The sequence below is a fragment of the Delphinus delphis genome, chromosome 1 (assembly GCF_949987515.2).
Source record: "Delphinus delphis chromosome 1, mDelDel1.2, whole genome shotgun sequence".
NCBI lineage: Eukaryota > Metazoa > Chordata > Mammalia > Artiodactyla > Delphinidae > Delphinus > Delphinus delphis.
The window spans coordinates 103602923-103620930 of record NC_082683.1 but is presented as its reverse complement, the minus strand read 5'-3'; the positions used below and the strand labels follow the sequence as shown (position 1 = coordinate 103620930).

Sequence of the window (18008 nt, the reverse complement as noted above, 5' to 3'; positions counted from 1 at the left end):
ATATCAGGAGGACCGCTCACAGCATGTCTCTGTACTACAGCGTGGTGTAGTGGAGAGCACTGTGTGGAGTGTGAAATGTGACATGTAGAGTCGAAAGACTGGTATGAGCCCTGGCACCAGAACTTAGGGACTCCATATTCTTGGACGAGTATCTTATCCCCTCTTGGCCACAACTGATGCTGAAAAATGCAGCTTTTAATATTTTGAAATGGAAAAAATAATCATACCTATTTATCTGGGGCTTTTATGATGACAAAATGAGATGATCTATATGAAGGCATGGAAAACGTTAAATAAAAAACTCCTAGACTTAATTATTATCTCCCAGCGTTAATGAAGAACACTTGAGCAAATGCCTCTATGCCTTTAGCCTAGGATTTGTTTTTCTTTAAAAGTTGCTAAAATGCTCCTGAAAACGTCTGCCATCTATGGTCTCACCTTGACTAACATCATGGAGATAAGTGGAGAAAAAGAAGGGGGCAGAGAAATGCCCTAGCAGGAGACCCTTCTCTTGGGATAAAAAGACACAACAATGGATTTGTTTTGATTTTCAGGTTCTTCAAGAAGCCAATCAGCAATACAAGTGTATTGATTCTTATTACCACACCCAAGATAACGCTTTACTGTTGGTCTTTCATAATCCAATGAATTTGCAACGTCTGCACTGTGAACATTGGAACATTGCTCTTCACTCTAATGTTGGATTCAGGTAACCAACTTAGATAGTTTGGTTAGTTAGTTGTCTTAGCTTAGTTTGCTAGTTACCTAGTTTTTAGTTCTTATAGCCTAAGCTGGGTGGTTAAACTTGATAAAAACATTTGTGTGATACTATAGATTCAATTCAGCTCACCAAGTTGAATGTGTGTGCCAGGCACTGTGATAGGCATTGAAACTATCTCCCCAAGGAAGACAGATGTCATTCCCTATCCCATTGAATCTAGTGGGGATATTACTAAATTACATTTGATTCATTTAGACTCCAATAAAACAGCCTCTGAAAGATTTAAAGTAGGAACTACAAAACATGACATTCTGCATGCTGGTTTGTGGTAACTCCACTTGATCTAGGGAAGACTCAAAAGTAGGGCAGTTGAGTGGCACATGCAGTCAGGTTCCCAGCAAACTGAGGCCTCTAGGAATCAGTGATTTTTTTTTCTTCCCAGATCCTTATTCCATTGCTAACTTAAAATTTTGCTTTCTCTCCTTATTAATAATGAGGACTTTTCATTATTTTTCAATACTGGTTAATGTATGTTCAGTATTTATTATTTGTATAGAATTGTTTTAGTCCTAAGGGATACAGAAAGATAGGACGAACATGGTCCTGTATAATAATTGGGGAAATAGGTTGTGTGCATACATGGGAACACACATTTTAAAGTCATGAGATGATTTTTCAAAATTAAGGCACGCAACAGATGTACCAAGCTAATATGTTAAACTGTGCTTTTCTTTGTTTTGTTTCTCATTCCAGTAATTATATTTTTCATTTCTTTGCCGACTAGGACTTCCAATACAATTTTGAGAACATCCTTGTCTTGCTCTAGGTTTTGAATATTCATCTATTAAGTATGTTTTTGCTTTTGTTTTTCTGCTGTAGGGTTTATGTAAATACTCCTTATTAGGTTAGAAAAGTTCCTCCTGTTACTAGTTTGCTCTGAGTTCTTAATCATAAGTAACTATTAAATCATATCAAATGATTTTTCTACATCAATTTAGGTGTTCTTTTTTATTCGTTAAAGTGCTAAATTTTATTAATCGATATCCTAGTGTTCAACCTTATTCTTGTGAAAATCCAATTTGTCCATTATGATATCTTTTTTTATAAATTACTGCATTAGGTTTGCTAATAGATTATTTACAATATTTGGACCTGTATTCGTGGGTAAGACTCAGCTGTAATTTTCCTTTCTTTAAACGTTCTTGTCTGGCTTTCGTATTGGGATTTTATTAGCCTCGTAAATTAATGGGTGGATGTTCTCCTTTTTCATTTCTATTTTTTGATTTTCTGAATGAGTTTGTGCAAGACTAAGACTATATGTTCCTTTGGCATATGGTAAAACTTCCAAATAAGAATATCTGGACTTGGGATGATGTTTAATTACTGATACAACTTCTGTCATGGTTATTAGACTCTTCGGGATTTCTATTTATTTATTTACTTATTTATTTATTTTAACATCTTTATTGGAGTATAATTGCTTTACAATGGTGTGTTAGTTTCTGCTTTATAACAAAGTGAATCAGCTATACATATACATATATCCCCTTATCTCCTCCCTTTTGCGTCTCCCTTCCACACTCCCTACCCCACCCCTCTAGGTGGTCACAAAGCACCGAGCTGATCTCCCTGTGCTATGCAGCTGCTTCCCACTAGCTATCTATTTTACATTTGGTAGTGTATATATGTCAATGCCACTCTCTCACTTCGTCTCAGCTTACCCTTCCCCCTCCCTGTGTCCTCAAGTCCATTATCTACATTTGAGTTTTTGTTCCTGTCCTGCCTCTACGTTCTTCAGAACCTCTTTATTTTTTTAGATTCCATATATATGTGTTAGCATACGGTATTTGTTTTTCTCTTTCGGACTTACTTCACTCTGTATGACTGACTCTAGCTCCATCCACCTCACTACAAATAACTCAATTTTGTTTCTTTTTATGGCTGAGTAATATTCCATTGTATATATGTGCCACGTCGTCTTTATCCATTCGTCTGTCAATGGACACTTAGGTTGCTTCCATGTCCTGGCTATTGTAAATAGTGCTGCAATGAACATTACGGTGCATTTCTCTTTTTGAATTATGGTTTTCTCAGGGTGTATGCCCAGTAGTGGGATTGCTGGGTTGTATGGTAGTTCTATTTTTAGTTTTTTAAGGAACCTCCATACTGTTCTCCATAGTGGCTGTATCAATTTACATTCCCACCAACAATGCAAGAGGGTTCCCTTTTCTCCATACCCTCTCCAGCATTTACTGCTTGTAGATTTTTTGATGATGGCCATTCTGACTGGTATAAGGTGATACCTCATTATAGTTCTGATTTTCATTTCTCTGATGATTAGTGATGTTGAGCATCCTTTCATGTACTTGTTGGCAATCTGTATATCTTCTATGAAGAAACGTCTATTTAGGTCTTCTGCCCATTTTTGGATTGGGTTGTTTGTTTTTTTCATACTGAGCTGCATGAGCTGCTTGTAAATTTTGGAGATTAATCCTTTTGTCAGTTGCTTCATTTGCACATATTTTCTCCCATTCTGAGGGTTGTCTTTTCATCTTGTTTCTGATTTCCTTTGCTGTGCAAAAGCTTTTAAGTTTCATAGGTCCCATTTGTTTATTTTTGGTTTTAGTTCCATTTCTCTAGGAGGTGGGTCAAAAAGGATCTTGCTGTGATTTATGTCATAGAGTGTTCTGCCTATGTTTTCCTCTAAGAGTTTGATAGTGTCTGGCCTTACATTTAGGTCTTTAATCCATTTTGAGTTTATTTTTGTGTATGGTGTTAGCGAGTGTTCTAATTTCATTCTTTTACATGTAGCTGTCCAGTTTTCTCAGCACCACTTATTGAATAGGCTGTCTCTTCTCCACTGTATATTCTTGCCTCCTTTATCAAACATAAGGTGACTGTATGTGCATGGGTTTCTCTCTGGGCTTTCTAGCCTGTTCCATTGATCTATATTTGTTTTTGTGCCAGTACCATATTGTCTTGATTACTGCAGCCTTGTAGTACAGCCTGAAGTCTGGGAGCCTGATTCCTCCAGCTCCATTTTACTTTCTCAAGATTGCTTTGGCTCTTCGGGGTCTTTTGTGTCTCCAAGCAAATTGTGATATTTTTTCTTCTAGTTCTGTGAAAAATGCCATTGATAGTTTGATAGGGATTGCATTGACTCTGTAGATTGCTTTGGGTAGTAGAGTCATTTTCACAATGTTGATTCTTCCAATCCAAGAACATGGTATATCTCTCCATCTGTTTGTATCATCTTTACTTTCTTTCATCAGTGTCTTATAGTTTTCTGCTGTAGGTATTTTGTCTCCTTAGGTAGGTTTATTCCTAGGTATTTTGTTCTTTTTGTTGCAGTGGTACATGGGAGCATTTGCTTAATTTCTCTTTCAGATTTTTCATCATTAGTGTATACGAATGCAAGAGATTTCTGTGCATTAATTTTGTACCCTGCTACTTTACCATATTCATTGCTTAGCTCTAGTAGTTTTCTGGTGGCATCTTTAGGATGCTGTATGTATAGTATCATGTCCTCTGCAAACAGTGACAGCTTTACTTCTTTTCCAATTTGGATTCCTTTTATTTCATTTTCTTCTCTGATTCCTGTGGCTAAAACTTCCAAACTATGAATAATACTGGTGAGAGTGAGCAACCTTGTTCCTAATCTTAAATGGACATGGTTTCAGTTTTTTACCATTGAGAACAATGTTGGCTGTGGGTTTGTCATATATGGGCTTTATTATGTTGATGTAAGTTCCCTCTATGACTACTTTCTGGAGAGTTTTTTTTATCATAAATGGGTGTTGAATTTTGTTGAAAGCTTTTTCTGCATCTATTGAGATTATTATATGGTTTTCGTCTTTCAATTTGTTAATATGGTGTATCACATTGATTGATTTGCATATATTAAAGAATTCTTGCATTCCTCGGACAAACCCCACTTGATCATCATGTATGATCCTTTTAATGTGCTGCTGGATTCTGTTTGCTAGTATTTTGTTGAGGATTTTTGCATCTATGTTCAGCAGTGATATTGGCCTGTAGTTTTCTTTTTTTGTAACGTCTTTGTCTGGTTTTGGTATCAGGGTGATGGTGGTCTTGTAGAATGAGTTTGGGAGTGTTCCTCCTTCTGCTATATTTTTGAAGAGTTTGAGAAGGATAGGTGTTAGCTCTTCTCTAAATATTTGATAGAATTCACCTGCGAGGCCATCTGGTCCTGAGCTTTTGTTTGTTAGAAGATTTTTAATCACAGTTTCAATTTCAGTGCTTCTGATCAGTCTGTTTATATTTTCTATTTCTTCCTGGTTCAGTCTCAGAAGGTTGTGCTTTTCTAAGAATTGGTCCATTTCTTCCAGGTTGTCCATTTTATTGCCATATAGGTGCTTGTAGTAATCTCTCATGATCCTTTGTATTTCTGCAGTGTCAGTTGTTACTTCTCCTTTTTCATTTCTAATTCTGTTGATTCTTCCTCTTTTTCTTTATAAGTCTGGCTAATAGTTTATCAATTTTGTTTATCTTCTCAAAGAACGAGCTTTTAGTTTTATTGATCTTTGTTATTGTTTTCTTCATCTCTTTTTCATTTATTTCTGATCTGATAGTTATGATTTCTTTCCTTCTGCTAAGTTTAGGGTTTTTTTGTTCTTCTCTCTCTAATTACTTTAGGTGTAAGTTTAGGTTGTTTATTTGAGGTGTTTCTTGTTTCTTGAGGTAGGATTGTATTGCTATAAACTTCCCTTTTAGAACTGCTTTTGCTGCACCCCATAGGTTTTGGGTCATCATGTTTTCATTGTCCTTTGTTCCTAGGTATTTTTTGATTTCATCTTTGATTTCTTCAGTGATCTCCTGCTTATTTTGTTTAGCCTCCATGTGTTTGTATTTTTTACATTTTTTTCCCTGTAATTGATATCTAGTCTCATAGCGTTGTGGTCGGAAAAGATACGTGATATGATTTCAGTTTTCATAAATTTACCAAGGCTTGATTTGTGACCCAAGATATGATCTATCCTGGAGAATGGTCCATGAGCTCTTGAGAAGAAAGTGTGTTTTGTTGTTTTTGGATGTAATGTCCTATAAATATCAATTAAGTCCATCTTGTTTAAGGTGTCATTTAAAGCTTGTGTTTCCTTATTTATTTTCATTTTGGTTGATCTGTCCATTGGTGAAAGTGGAGTGTTAAAGTCCCGTACTATGATTGTGCTACTGTCAAATTCCTCTTTCATGGCTGTTAGCATTTGCCTTATGTATTGAGGTGCTGCTATGTTGGGTGCATAAATATTTACAATTGTTATATCTTCTTCTTGGTTTGATCCCTTGATCATTATGTAGTGTCCTTTTTTGTCTCTTGTAATAGTCCTTATGTTAAAGTGTATTTTGTCTGATATGAGGATTGCTAGTCCACCTTTCTTTTGATTTCCATTTGCATGGAATATCTTTTTCCATCCCCTCACTTTCAGTCTATATCTTTCATTAGGTCTGAAGTGGGTCTCTTGTAGACAGCATATATACAGGTCTTGTTTTTGTATCCATTCAGCCAGTCTGTGTCTTTTGGTTGGTGCATTTAATCCATTTACATTTAAGGTAATTATCAATATGTATGTTCCTATTACCATTTTCATACTTGTTTTGTTTTGTTTATGTAGGACTTTTCCTTCTCTTGTGATTCCCGCCTAGAGAAGTTCCTTTAGCGTTTGTTGTAAAGCTGGTTTGGTGGTGCTGAATTCTCTTAGGTTTTGCTTGTCTGAAAAGGTTTTAATTTCTCCGTGCAATCTGAATGAGATCCTTGCTGGGTAGAGTCATCTTGGTTGTTGGTTTTTCCCTTTCATCACTTTAAATATGTCCTGCCACTCCCTTCTGACCTGCAGAATTTCTGCTGTAAGATCAGCTCTTAACCTTATGAGGATTCCTTTGTATGTTATTTGTTGTTTTTCCCTTGCTGCTTTTAATATTTTTTCTTTGTATTTAAATTTTGATCATTTGATTAATATATGTCTTGGCATATTTCTCCTTTTATTTATCCTGTATGGGACTCTCTGCACTTCCTGGACTTGATTGACTATTTCCTTTCCCATATTAAGGAAGTTTTTAACTATGGTCTTTTCAAATATTTTCTCAGTCCCTTTCTTTTTCTTCTCTTCCTCTTCTGGGACCCCTATAATTTGAATGTTGGTGCATTTAATGTTGTCCCAGAGGTCTCTGAGACTGTTCTCAATTCTTTTCATTCTTTTTTCTTTATTCTGCTCTGTGGCAGTTATTTCCACTATTCTGTCTTCCAGGTCACTTATCTGTTCTTCTGCCTCAGTTATTCTGCTATTGATTCCTTCTGAGAAATTTTGATTTCATTTATTGTGGTGTTCATCATTGTTTGTTTGCTCTTTAGTTCTTCTAGGTCCTTGTTAAATGGTTCTTGTATTTTCTCCATTCTATTTCCAAGATTTTGTATCATCTTTACTCTCATTACTCTGAATTCTTTTTCAGGTAGACTGCCTATCTCCTGTTCATTTGTTTGATCTGGTGGGTTTTTACCTTGCTCCTTCATCTGCTGTGTATTTCTCTGTCTTCTCATTTTTCTTAACTTACTGTGTTTGGGGCCTCCTTTTTGCAGGCTGCATGTTTGTAGTTCCTGTTGTTTTTGGTGTCTGACCCCAGTGGCTAAGGTTGGTTCAGTGGGTTGTGTAGGCTTCGTTGTGGAGGGGACTAGTGCCTGTGTTCTGGTGGATGAAGTTGAATCTTGTCTTTTTGGTGGGCAGGACCACATCTGGTGGTGTGTTTTGGGGTGTCTGTGAACTCAGTATGATTTTAGGAGGCCTCTCTGCTAATGGGTGGGGTTCCCATCTTGCTAGTTGTTTGGCATGGGATGTCCAACAGTGGAGTTTGCTGGTCGTTGATTGGAGCTGGGTCTTAGCATTGAGATGGAGATCTCTGGGAGAGCTCTCGCTGATTGGTATTATGTGGGGCCAGGAGGCCTCTGGTGGACCAATGTCCTGAACTTGGCTCTCACACTTCAGAGGGTCAGGCCTGACACCCAGTCGGAGCACCAAGACCCTGTGAGCCACACGGCTGGAGTGCCTTCAGAGTTGGAGATGCTGGCCTGCAGTGTCTCTCCTTCTGTGCTGCACATTAGAATCACCTGCTTCTTCCTTGCTTTGCCCCAAAGGTAGTGTTCCACAGAGAAAAACAATAGCCTTGAAAACAGTCACAGCTCTGAGATGGCTTTTTTCCTTTGTGCTTAGTCGGGTTTCCCTTGCTCACAGGGAGCCACATGCAGAGGCATTGCATCCGGCTCTTCCGACCAGAGTTCCTAGTGCGGAATGGCTGCCACCAACACTTCAGCTCAGGGGAGCCATGTGCAGAAGTGAGGCAATGGACGCTGCATCCAAGACGGCAGCCAGGGACCGTGTCTTACCATTAAATTTATAAACACACATTTTTACTTCAGGATTAATCCCTTTCCTTCCTTTTGTTAGATTCAATTTTCTTAGCTCATTCTTAGCATGCGATTTTTAAAAGTCATACATTCTATTTATATTCTTCTAGAAGTTACACTTATCCTTTTAAATCACATATTTAAACCTTTTTATATAATAGCTAGGGTTAAAGAATATTAATATCATTTCACAGAAAATGTTAAAATCTTTAACATATTTTCACTTACTCCCAACAAATCTCCTACCTCTGATTTAGAAATTGCCTAAAAATTTTATTTCCAATTGTAAAGTAATATTTTTTAATCATAAATAAGTGGCATAAATAGTTGCCTACATTTAATTGTAAATTTTATGATTTCTTAACTCTTACTTATATCCCATGTTGTCTTGGATGTTTTTTCTTAATGCAGCTGGAAGACATTTGTGAGTAATTCTTTCAGAAAGTATCTGTGGGTGGCAAATTTCCTGAATCATTGCATGCTGAAATATTCCTTATTTTGTTATCTCATTTGAAATATATATATCCGTGTTCTCTCATCACAGATCAGTAGTAATGATTCTGGGTTTTGTTTGAAATGCAGACTTATTGAAAGGTCCTGAGCATAAGAGAGACATGATATGACTTAAGGATGAAACAGATCTTCCTACTTGCTCTCTCTAGAATAGACTACAAGGGGTCGAAGGTAGGAACAAGGAGACTTGTTGGGAGTCTATGGAAGCAATCCTAGCAAAAGGTGGTAGTGACAGACCAGGACGGTAGTGGTAAAGGGAGTGAGAAGTGATCAGATTCTGAATGTATTTTAAATATGTTTTAAAAAATCATTTGGATTTCCTGACAGATTGGAAGAAGAACATGAGAAACAAGAGTAGTCAAAGATAACTTCAGGGTATTTGACCTATTCAACTCAACCTGATGACAAGTGCAGACTTGCCATCAGCTAAGAGGCCAAAGGGCTTGATGAGCAGTTTGGAGTGGAAGATCAGGAGTTTGATTTGGGGCATGCTGAGTTTGAGATATCTTCTACCTTCCAAATAAAGATGTTGTGTAACCATAATTCATAGTCTACAATTTTCAGTTTCTTTCTTTCTCTTTTTTTAGGCAAATAAGGTATTTTATTATTAAATTTTTTTATTATTTTTAACTTAATTTTTATTGGAGTATAGTTGCTTTACCATGTTTTGTTAGTTTCTGTTGTACAGCAAAATGAATCAGCTATACCTATACATACATCCCCTCTTTTTTGGATTTCCTTCCCATTTAGGTCACCACAGTGCATTAAGTAGAGTTCCCTGTGCTATATAGTATGTTCTCATTAGTTGTCTATTTTATACCTAGTATCAATAGTGTATATGTGTCGATCCCAATCTCCCAGATCCTCCCACCCCACCCCTTTCTCCCTTGGTATCCATACGTTTGTTCTCTATGTCTGTGTCTCTATTTCTGCTTTGCAAATAAGATCATCTATACCATTTTTCTAAATTCCGTATATATGCATCAATATATGATATTTGTTTTTCTCTTTCTGACTTACTTTGGTCTGTATGACACTCTCTAGGTCTATCAACATCTCTATAAGTGACCAGTTTTGTTCCTTTTTATGGCTGAGTAATATTCCATTGTATATATGTACCACATCTTCTTCATCCATTTCTCTGTTGATGGACATTTAGGTTGCTTCCATGTCCTAGCTATTGTAAATAGTGCTGCAGTGAACACTGGGGTACATGTGTCTTTTCAAAGTATGGTTTTCTCTGGATATATGCCCAGGAGTGGGATTGCTGGATCATATGGTTACTCTATTTTTAGTTTTTTAAGGAAACTCCATACTGTTCCCCATAGTGGCTGTACCAATTTACATTCCCACAAACAGTGCCGGAGAGTTCCCTTTTTTCCACACCCTCTCCAGCAGTTATTATTTGTAGACTTTTTTCTTTTTTTTTTTTTTTTTTTGCGGTACACGGGCCTCTCACTGTTGTGGCCTCTCCCGTTGTGGAGCACAGGCTCCGAACGCGCAGGCTCAGCGGCCATGGCTCATGGGCCCAGCCGCTCCGCGGCATGTGGGATCCTCCCGAACCGGGGCACGAACCCGCGTCCCCCGCATCAGCAGTCGGACTCTCAACCACTGCACCACCAGGGAAGCCCTAGACTTTTTTTTTTTTTTTTTTTTTTTTTGCGGTACGCGGGCCTCTCACTGCTGCAGCCTCTCCCGCTGCGGAGCACAGGCCCCGGACGCGCAGGCCCAGCGGCCGTGGCGCGGCATGTGGGATCCTCCCAGACCGGGGCACGAACCCGCGTCCCCCGCATCGGCAGGCGGACTCTCAACCACTGCGCCACCAGGGAGGCCCTGCCCTAGACTTTTTGATGATGGTCATTCTGACTGGTATGAGGTGAAACCTAATTGTAGTTTTGATTTGCATTTCTCTAGTAATTAACAACATTGAGCACTTTTTTCATGTGCCTATTGGCCATCTGTATGTCTTCATTGGAGAATGACTATTTAGATTTTCTGTGCATTTTTTGATTGGGTTGTTTGTTTGTTTTTTTTATTGAGCTGTATGTGTTGTTTGTATATTTTGGAACTCAATCCCTTCTCTATCACATAGTTTGCAAATATTTTCTCCCATTCTGTAGGTTATCTTTTCATTTTGTTTATGGTTTCCTTTGTTGTGCAAAAGCTTTTAAGTTTAATTAGGAGCCATTTGTTTATTTTTGTTTTTATTTCCATTATTCTAGGAGACAGATCCAAAAAAAGTATTGCTGCAGTTTATATCAAAGAGTGTTCTGCCTATGTTTTCCGCTAAGCTTTTTATAGTGTCTGGCCTTACATTTAGGTCTTTAATCCATTTTGAGTTTATTTTTGTGTATGGTGTTAGGGACTGTTCTAATTTCATTCTTTTACATGTAACTGTCCAGTTTTCCCAGCACCACTTATTGAAGAGACTATCTTTTCTCCATTGTTTTGTATATTCTTGCCTCCTTTGCCGTAGATTTTAATTGCCCATAAGTGTGTGGGTTTATTTCTGGGCTTTCTATCCTGTTCCATTGGTCTATGTTTCTGTTTTTTGTGCCAGTACCATACAGTTTTGATTACTGTGGTTTTGTAGTATAGTCTGAGTCTGTAGTATAGATTCCTCCAGCTCCATTCTTCTTTTTCAAGATTGCTTTGGCTATTCAGGGTCTTTTGTATTTCCATACAAATTTTAAAAATTTTGTTCTAGTTCTGTGAAAAATGCCATTGGGCATTTGATAGGGGTTGCACTGGATCTATAGATAGCCTTGGTTAGTATGGTCATTTTAACCATATTGATTCTTCCAATCCAAGAACACAGTATATCTTTCCATCTGTTTGTGTCCTCTTCAGTTTCTTTCATCAGTGTCTAATAGTTTTTGTAGTATAGGTTTTTTGCCTCCTTAGATAGGTTTATTCCTAGGTATTTTATTCCTTTTGATGCAATATTAAGTGGGATTGTTTACTTAATTTCTCTTTCTGCTATTTCATTTTTAGTGTATAGAAGTGCAACAGATTTCTGTGTATTAATTTTGTATCCTACAACTTTACCAAATTAACTGATGAGGTCTAGTAGTTTTCTGGTAGTATATTTAGGATTTTCTATGTATAGTACCATGTCATGTGCAAACCATGACAGTTTTACTACTTCTTTTCCAATTTGCATTTCTTTTCTTTAAAAGAGATCAAGAATTAAAGAAAATAATGAAGCAACCTGAGTATAGAATTCATCTAGCTTTATTTTTTCAAAACTTTTATCCTCACTTTCATACAATTTGACAGTAACTAATCTTTATTGTCAAACCTAAATATTTCAACTTTTTTCCCTAGCAACAACTTTCTTTGGACATTCATATATTGTAAGTGTACATAACATTTAGTTAAAATAATTACAATAATCTGTATAAATAGAATAAATGGATTTGGGAGCAAATATTACTGAATCCTGGTAAGCAATAAGATGCTGATATATACATAAATGCACAAGCAGCTTAGGGTGTAGTATTTAGGATGTGGGTATTCAAGGGCCAGTAAGTTTTATAGCAAGAGTGCGGTGTTTCAGCTAGTACAGTGAGTCACTTAGCTGGTAGTCAATTAAGATAGTACCTATTGTGCTATAAAATTGGCCTAAAAAGAGATTTTGCCATATTACTCTCCAATTAATAGCATTGAGAATGACTGTTTCTCCAAACCGTCATCAACTCTTGGTATTATCAAGCATTTTAATCTTTGGTTTGGATGGAAATATCTAATTTTTAATTTTATACATCTTTAATCATGAAGGAAGCTGAACGATTTTCAAATGTTTATTGGATATTTATATATGACTACTTTGTACAAAATATATTCTAGGATATATTGCTATTACATTTGTTACATGGGCAATTTAGAATCAGTTCATTTTTTTAAATTTCATTTGCACAATCAGTATCTTAAGCACTTGTTGACTTTAACTAATATTAGCTCAATTGTCACCTGCTGTTCTTTGCTTTTTTTTAGGAATTATTTGGAACTTGTTGCAAAATCCATTCAAGATTGGATCATAAAAGAAGAAACTGGATATCAGGAAGCTAAAATGGCTGAGGAAATCAGTAGGACCAAGAATGAGCTGGAAATAGAATCTTCTGCTGGTACCAAAATTTCTTCTACTAGCAGAATTTATTCTATTAAAAAATCTAAAAATAAGTAACCAGTTGAACTTATACATAAGTCCAAAGACATTCTATTTATTAATTTAATCAAGACAGTGAACATTTCAGGATTAAAAAGAGTTATCCACAAAATTTCTGAGACTCTTCACTTTCCCTAAAAAATAGAATAGCTGCATTCTAAATATGATGAAAATATTTGTTGTATATTGATTGATACTTGTCTTATATTGACCATACTTCCTGCCAGATCTGAAAGATTCAATCTATTCAGATCCAGTGTGATGCTGAGAAATGCCAAATGTCTTTATTTTGCTGGGATTGATAGGTTCACCTATCTAAGTTTTGTTGGCAATATGTGAGTTAGATTCAGAGTCAGTATGTCTCCGTAAGAATCATTATGGCTTCCAAAGTGAGATTAAAACAAGACCTTCCTTAGAAGAGTAAACAAAATAGTCCCGAGACTAACTGGGAGTTAGAATTTAAAAATGAAGGAAAAACGGATTACTGGGGGCCTGTGACATGGACTCTACAGGATGTTGGATCAATAGATATTTTCATTTTTGTTGTTGTCAATTTTCTTGGCTTTGATGCTGTCAGTCAGAGAGAAGAGGGTGAGAAAAAGAGGAAGGATACTTGATAAATAAGTGAAATGTTGAGGTAATTCATCTGGAAAGTAAAGATATTTCACTGGGTTCGTACAAAGGAAATGAGCTCTGTGTGAATAATACTCATTGTTTCTGATAACCAAGTTGAGAGTGATTTCCTATAAAGAAGCAAAACTATATAATTTCCAAAGTTTTTGCAACCACTATAAACTACCAAAGCCAATTTGCTTGGCTTGATTCTAAAATAAAACTTGGAAAACCAAGTCAAAGATGAAGCATTCACCTTTCACCAAAATGGTTACATAATCCATCCATCAACTCAGCCTTCCTCCTGATGGGGTGCAGCAGGACAGCACTAGGTAATTGGAATACTCGATGGGACTATCTAAAAAGACAGGTAGGGCTGCCCTCTCACAATCGTGTCCAGGCCATACTTTACTGTTAGTAGCAAAAATTGTGGGTTGACTGCCTTTTCTTTATTCTGCTTCTGAGCAGAACCAAAAGCTTAATAATTATCTGGGTGTCTATGGACCAAATTCAGAAAATGGTTTATTTGGAATTGGGATTGGAATACACCTGGTAGGTATTGCATTCAGTTTGAGGCCTCTCAAGTCAGGACAGATGTAAATCTTCACAACAGAATAACTATGATGGCAAGAGGAGGGCTTCAGTATAGAAAGAAAAGTTACATTTGTTCTGTGTGGTCTTAAGGGGTTAAATTAGGATTAATTAGGTTAAAACTCTAGTGAGAGAGAGTCCAGTTCACTAAAAGCTTCAAAATCTCAACACTTTGAGAATGGAATGTACTGCCTCCACAGATGGTGAGTTGTTCATCCCTAAAAGAGCTCAGTTCCACTTCAGATGTCTACTCTAGAGATGGCAAAAAAAGAATTCAGAGATGAGTGAATGGGGATCCCCTACAACCCAGACGCTTGGTCCTTCGATGAAACCTTATTTTAGAGAGTTTTACTAAGAAGTTTAATTTTCTCTGATTATAGGTAACAAAGAAATGAGCAAAACAGAGATATCAGATCAAGAAAAAGAGAAGGAAAAGATTCCTTTTATTTTAGAAGGCTCTCTCAAGGTAATCCAAGGAAAGACAAATGACACTGACAAATCACAAGGTCAAAGTTATTTTGTGCTAGTTTGTGTGGTATAACAGGAAATGATCTTTCTGCTAAACTTGAAATGACAGTCTCTCCACCAAGCTATTTCCTCCATCAGATGATAAGCCTTTAGGAAACTATGCCAAAATCCAGGGCAGTGCTTTGTTCATAGTTGGTAAACTCTCTGCATCTGCTGCAGGAAGTTGTTTTTGTTTGCATTTTTATTGGAATTTTTAGTTACAAAAGTAATACATGCTTTTATAAGAAATCAAACTTAACCTGGCTGTCCTAAGACCCTAAAGTCAGAAATATTAATGATTTGGCATGTTCTATGCTTATACAAGCATGCATGCACAAATATAAGAGAGTATTCATGTTTGGTTTTGGTTTAGGTTTGGTATGTTTGTTTTTAACTCTGCTACATGCTTTTTTCTCTTGGCAACACATCATGAATATCACTTCCGGACAGTATCTAGAGATCTAACTTATTTTCATAGCATTATATTAGTCTATGATTTGGATGTACCTTAATTTATTAAACAATTTCCTTAGTAATAAATACCACTTTTTTCTATTTATACAGAAATATTTAACTTTTATGTAGTCAAATCAATCATCTTCGGCCAAAATTTAAAAGACACAATGCCAGATTTTGTCAAGGATGTGAAGTAAAGTAAATTCTCATACACTGCTGATTGAAATATAAGTTGGTACTTCCACTTTGGAAAATTGGACATACATACTAAAGTTAAGCATATGATTTCTCTTTAACCAAATAGTTTCACTCCTAAGTATATACCTAATATACTTATGCATGCATGTGTTCACCAAGACACATGGACACAGTTTTCCTTGCAGCATTATTTTTAATTCTCCCAAACTGGAAACAATTCAAAGATTCATCAGTAGAATGCCTAGAATGGTTCATGTAATGAAATACTATGCAGCTCTGGAAATAAATGACATATAGCTACACACAGAAATACGGATGAATCTCACACACATGTTAAGCAAAAGAAGAGAAAGTTAAAAGACTATATACCTTATGTAGGATTTTGTTTACATAAGTTTTTAAATAGGCAAAGTTAAACTAATGTATTAAAAATTAGGATGATATTTGCCTTTGGGGCAGTACAAGTGGGTGGTAATTGAGGAGAAGCGTGAGGAGGGCTTCTGGGGAGCTGGAGGTCGTCTGTTTCTTGACCTGGTGGTAGTTTTACAGGAGCACTTACTTGGTGGTAGTTCATTCAGCTGTTCACTTAGGATTTGTGCTCTTTTTGTATGTACGTTACAGCTTGTCAAAAAAAGCATTTTAAAAATCTGTCATTTTTTTTTTTATGGTTTTAGGGCTTCTGTGTTTTTGGTTCCATCAGGTTGATTCCACCTTGAGTTTGTATGTTAATTTTCCTTCACTCTCTTAGAATATTTTCATAGATATCCTTTTTATATTCAGAGATCTAATCTATCTGAAATACATGTTTTGTAGCATAATGTAAGGGTCTTTTTCTCTGCCAGATGGACTGTCATTTTACTAGTACTATTTAATTAAATGTAATATTAATCCCCACCCCTTAAACAAATTGGAATATTGATATGTCACATATTAGGTACCCATTTTTTAATCCATTTTTATAGATCCCTATAAAATGATAAGAGATGTCCTGAACTCTTCTGAACACTATAGTGTCTACTGAGTGTTTGTGTCCTTCAAAATTCACATGTTGAAAACCTAATCCCAATGTGATGGTATTTTAAACCATTTTTGAATGCTGTATTCTGTTTCAGTTAATTATTCTTATACAAGTACCATACTATTTTAATTCCAGTAGCTTTGTTGTAAGCTTATAGACTGTGTAGGCAGGAGCTGATTTTCCCACCTCCATCAGTATGCAATAACCCTCAAAAGAACATTGGTTAAGACTGGTGAGCCTCCCTGGCTTCTTGGTATTAATGATAAAGATAATTACATGGCAAATCTTTAAGTTTATTATTATTTGCTGCTTAATCTTAGTACATTTTTAAAGTATCTGTTGGTATTGAAACTAATATCTATTGGGGTTTTTTCCCCTTTATTTAGGAGATATATTGAATTATGGAGATTGATTTAACAATATGAATAAACTTTGTATTTCTAAAACAAACTTCTCCTCAGCATTTCCTAAAGTTTAGTCCTTATCCCACAAAACCACATATGCCGTAATTGCCTAGGTATCTCTGGGGGGAGGAGAGACTTAAAATATACGTGTTTTCACTCCATTCTAACTGATCTTTGGGAATAGAACCTAGGAATTTTAATTTTTAGTTAAGTCCCTGGGTCCATCTTTATGTACATTATTGATGAAAAATTATAGCACCATTTTTTTCATGGAATGTTATTATTTTAATATTTTAATTAATATTTTAATATTTAATTATTTTAATAAATAACTTACTCTGTTCTGATAGTATTTTATCTAGAATTTTTGTGTCTATGATGAATGAAATGATAGGCTTTTGTGTTGTTCTTAACAAGCATTACTATTAAGGTTACGTTGGCTTCTTTTTTGGGGGGGGAGGTGCTGCACCTCACGGTATGTGGAACTTCCCTGAACAGGGATCGAACCCACGCCTCCTGTAGTGGAAGCATGGGATCTTAACCACCAAACAACCAGGGAAGCACCATGTGTTGGCTCTTTTTTTTAATTTAAGTATAGTTGATGTACAATATTATATAAGTTACACGTGTTCAGTATAGTGATTCACAATTTTATAAAGACAGCAATGGCTATTACAAAGGCAGCACCTAATCAAAAGATTGTGAAGCCTGTGAAGGTTTCTGCACCCCGAGTTGGTGGAAAGCACTAAGTTGGCAGATGAGATTTTCAAATAAAGATATAACTATAACTAAAAAAGAAATCACTATATTTATAGTTGTTACAAAATATTGGCTATATTCCCTGTGTTGTGCAATAGATCCGTGTAGTTTATTTTATACCTAATACTTTGTACCTCTTAATCTCCTTCCCCTATATTGCCCCTCCCCCTCCCTCTCCCCACTGGTAACTACTAATCTGTTCTCTATATCTGTGAGTCTGTTTCTTTTTTTTATATTCACTAGTTTTTTTTGTATTTTTTAGATTCTACATGTAAGTGATATCATACAGTATTTGTCTTTCTCTGACTTATTTCACGTAGCATAATACCCTCCAAGTCTATCCATGTTGCTGCAAATGGCAAAATTTAATTCTTTTTACGGCTGAGTAGTATTCTATTGTGTGTATATATATATATATATATATATATATATATATATATATATATCACATCTACTTTAGCTGTTCATCTGTTGATGGACACTTAAGTTGCTTCCCTATCTTGGCTATTGTAAATAATGCTGCTATGAAATTGGGGTGCATGTTGGCTTTTAAAATGAATTAAGGAAGCACAGCAAGGTTACTGTATGCAAGATTAACATAGAAAAAGAAATCACTGGAGTTCCTATTCACCAGCAATAACTGA

At 36.1% G+C, this 18008-nt stretch overlaps 1 protein-coding gene across 1 annotated transcript in view; it reads left to right on the top strand.

Annotated features, from left to right (window-relative positions):
* The window catches only part of SPAG17 (sperm associated antigen 17), a 218614-nt gene that overhangs the window by 103147 nt on the left and 97459 nt on the right, over window positions 1-18008 (top strand). The window contains exons 18-20 of the mRNA XM_060009438.1: window positions 555-709; window positions 12648-12829; window positions 14403-14488. Of these exons, the coding sequence (XP_059865421.1) occupies window positions 555-709; window positions 12648-12829; window positions 14403-14488 (423 nt within the window). The remainder of the gene's footprint in view (window positions 1-554; window positions 710-12647; window positions 12830-14402; window positions 14489-18008) is intronic.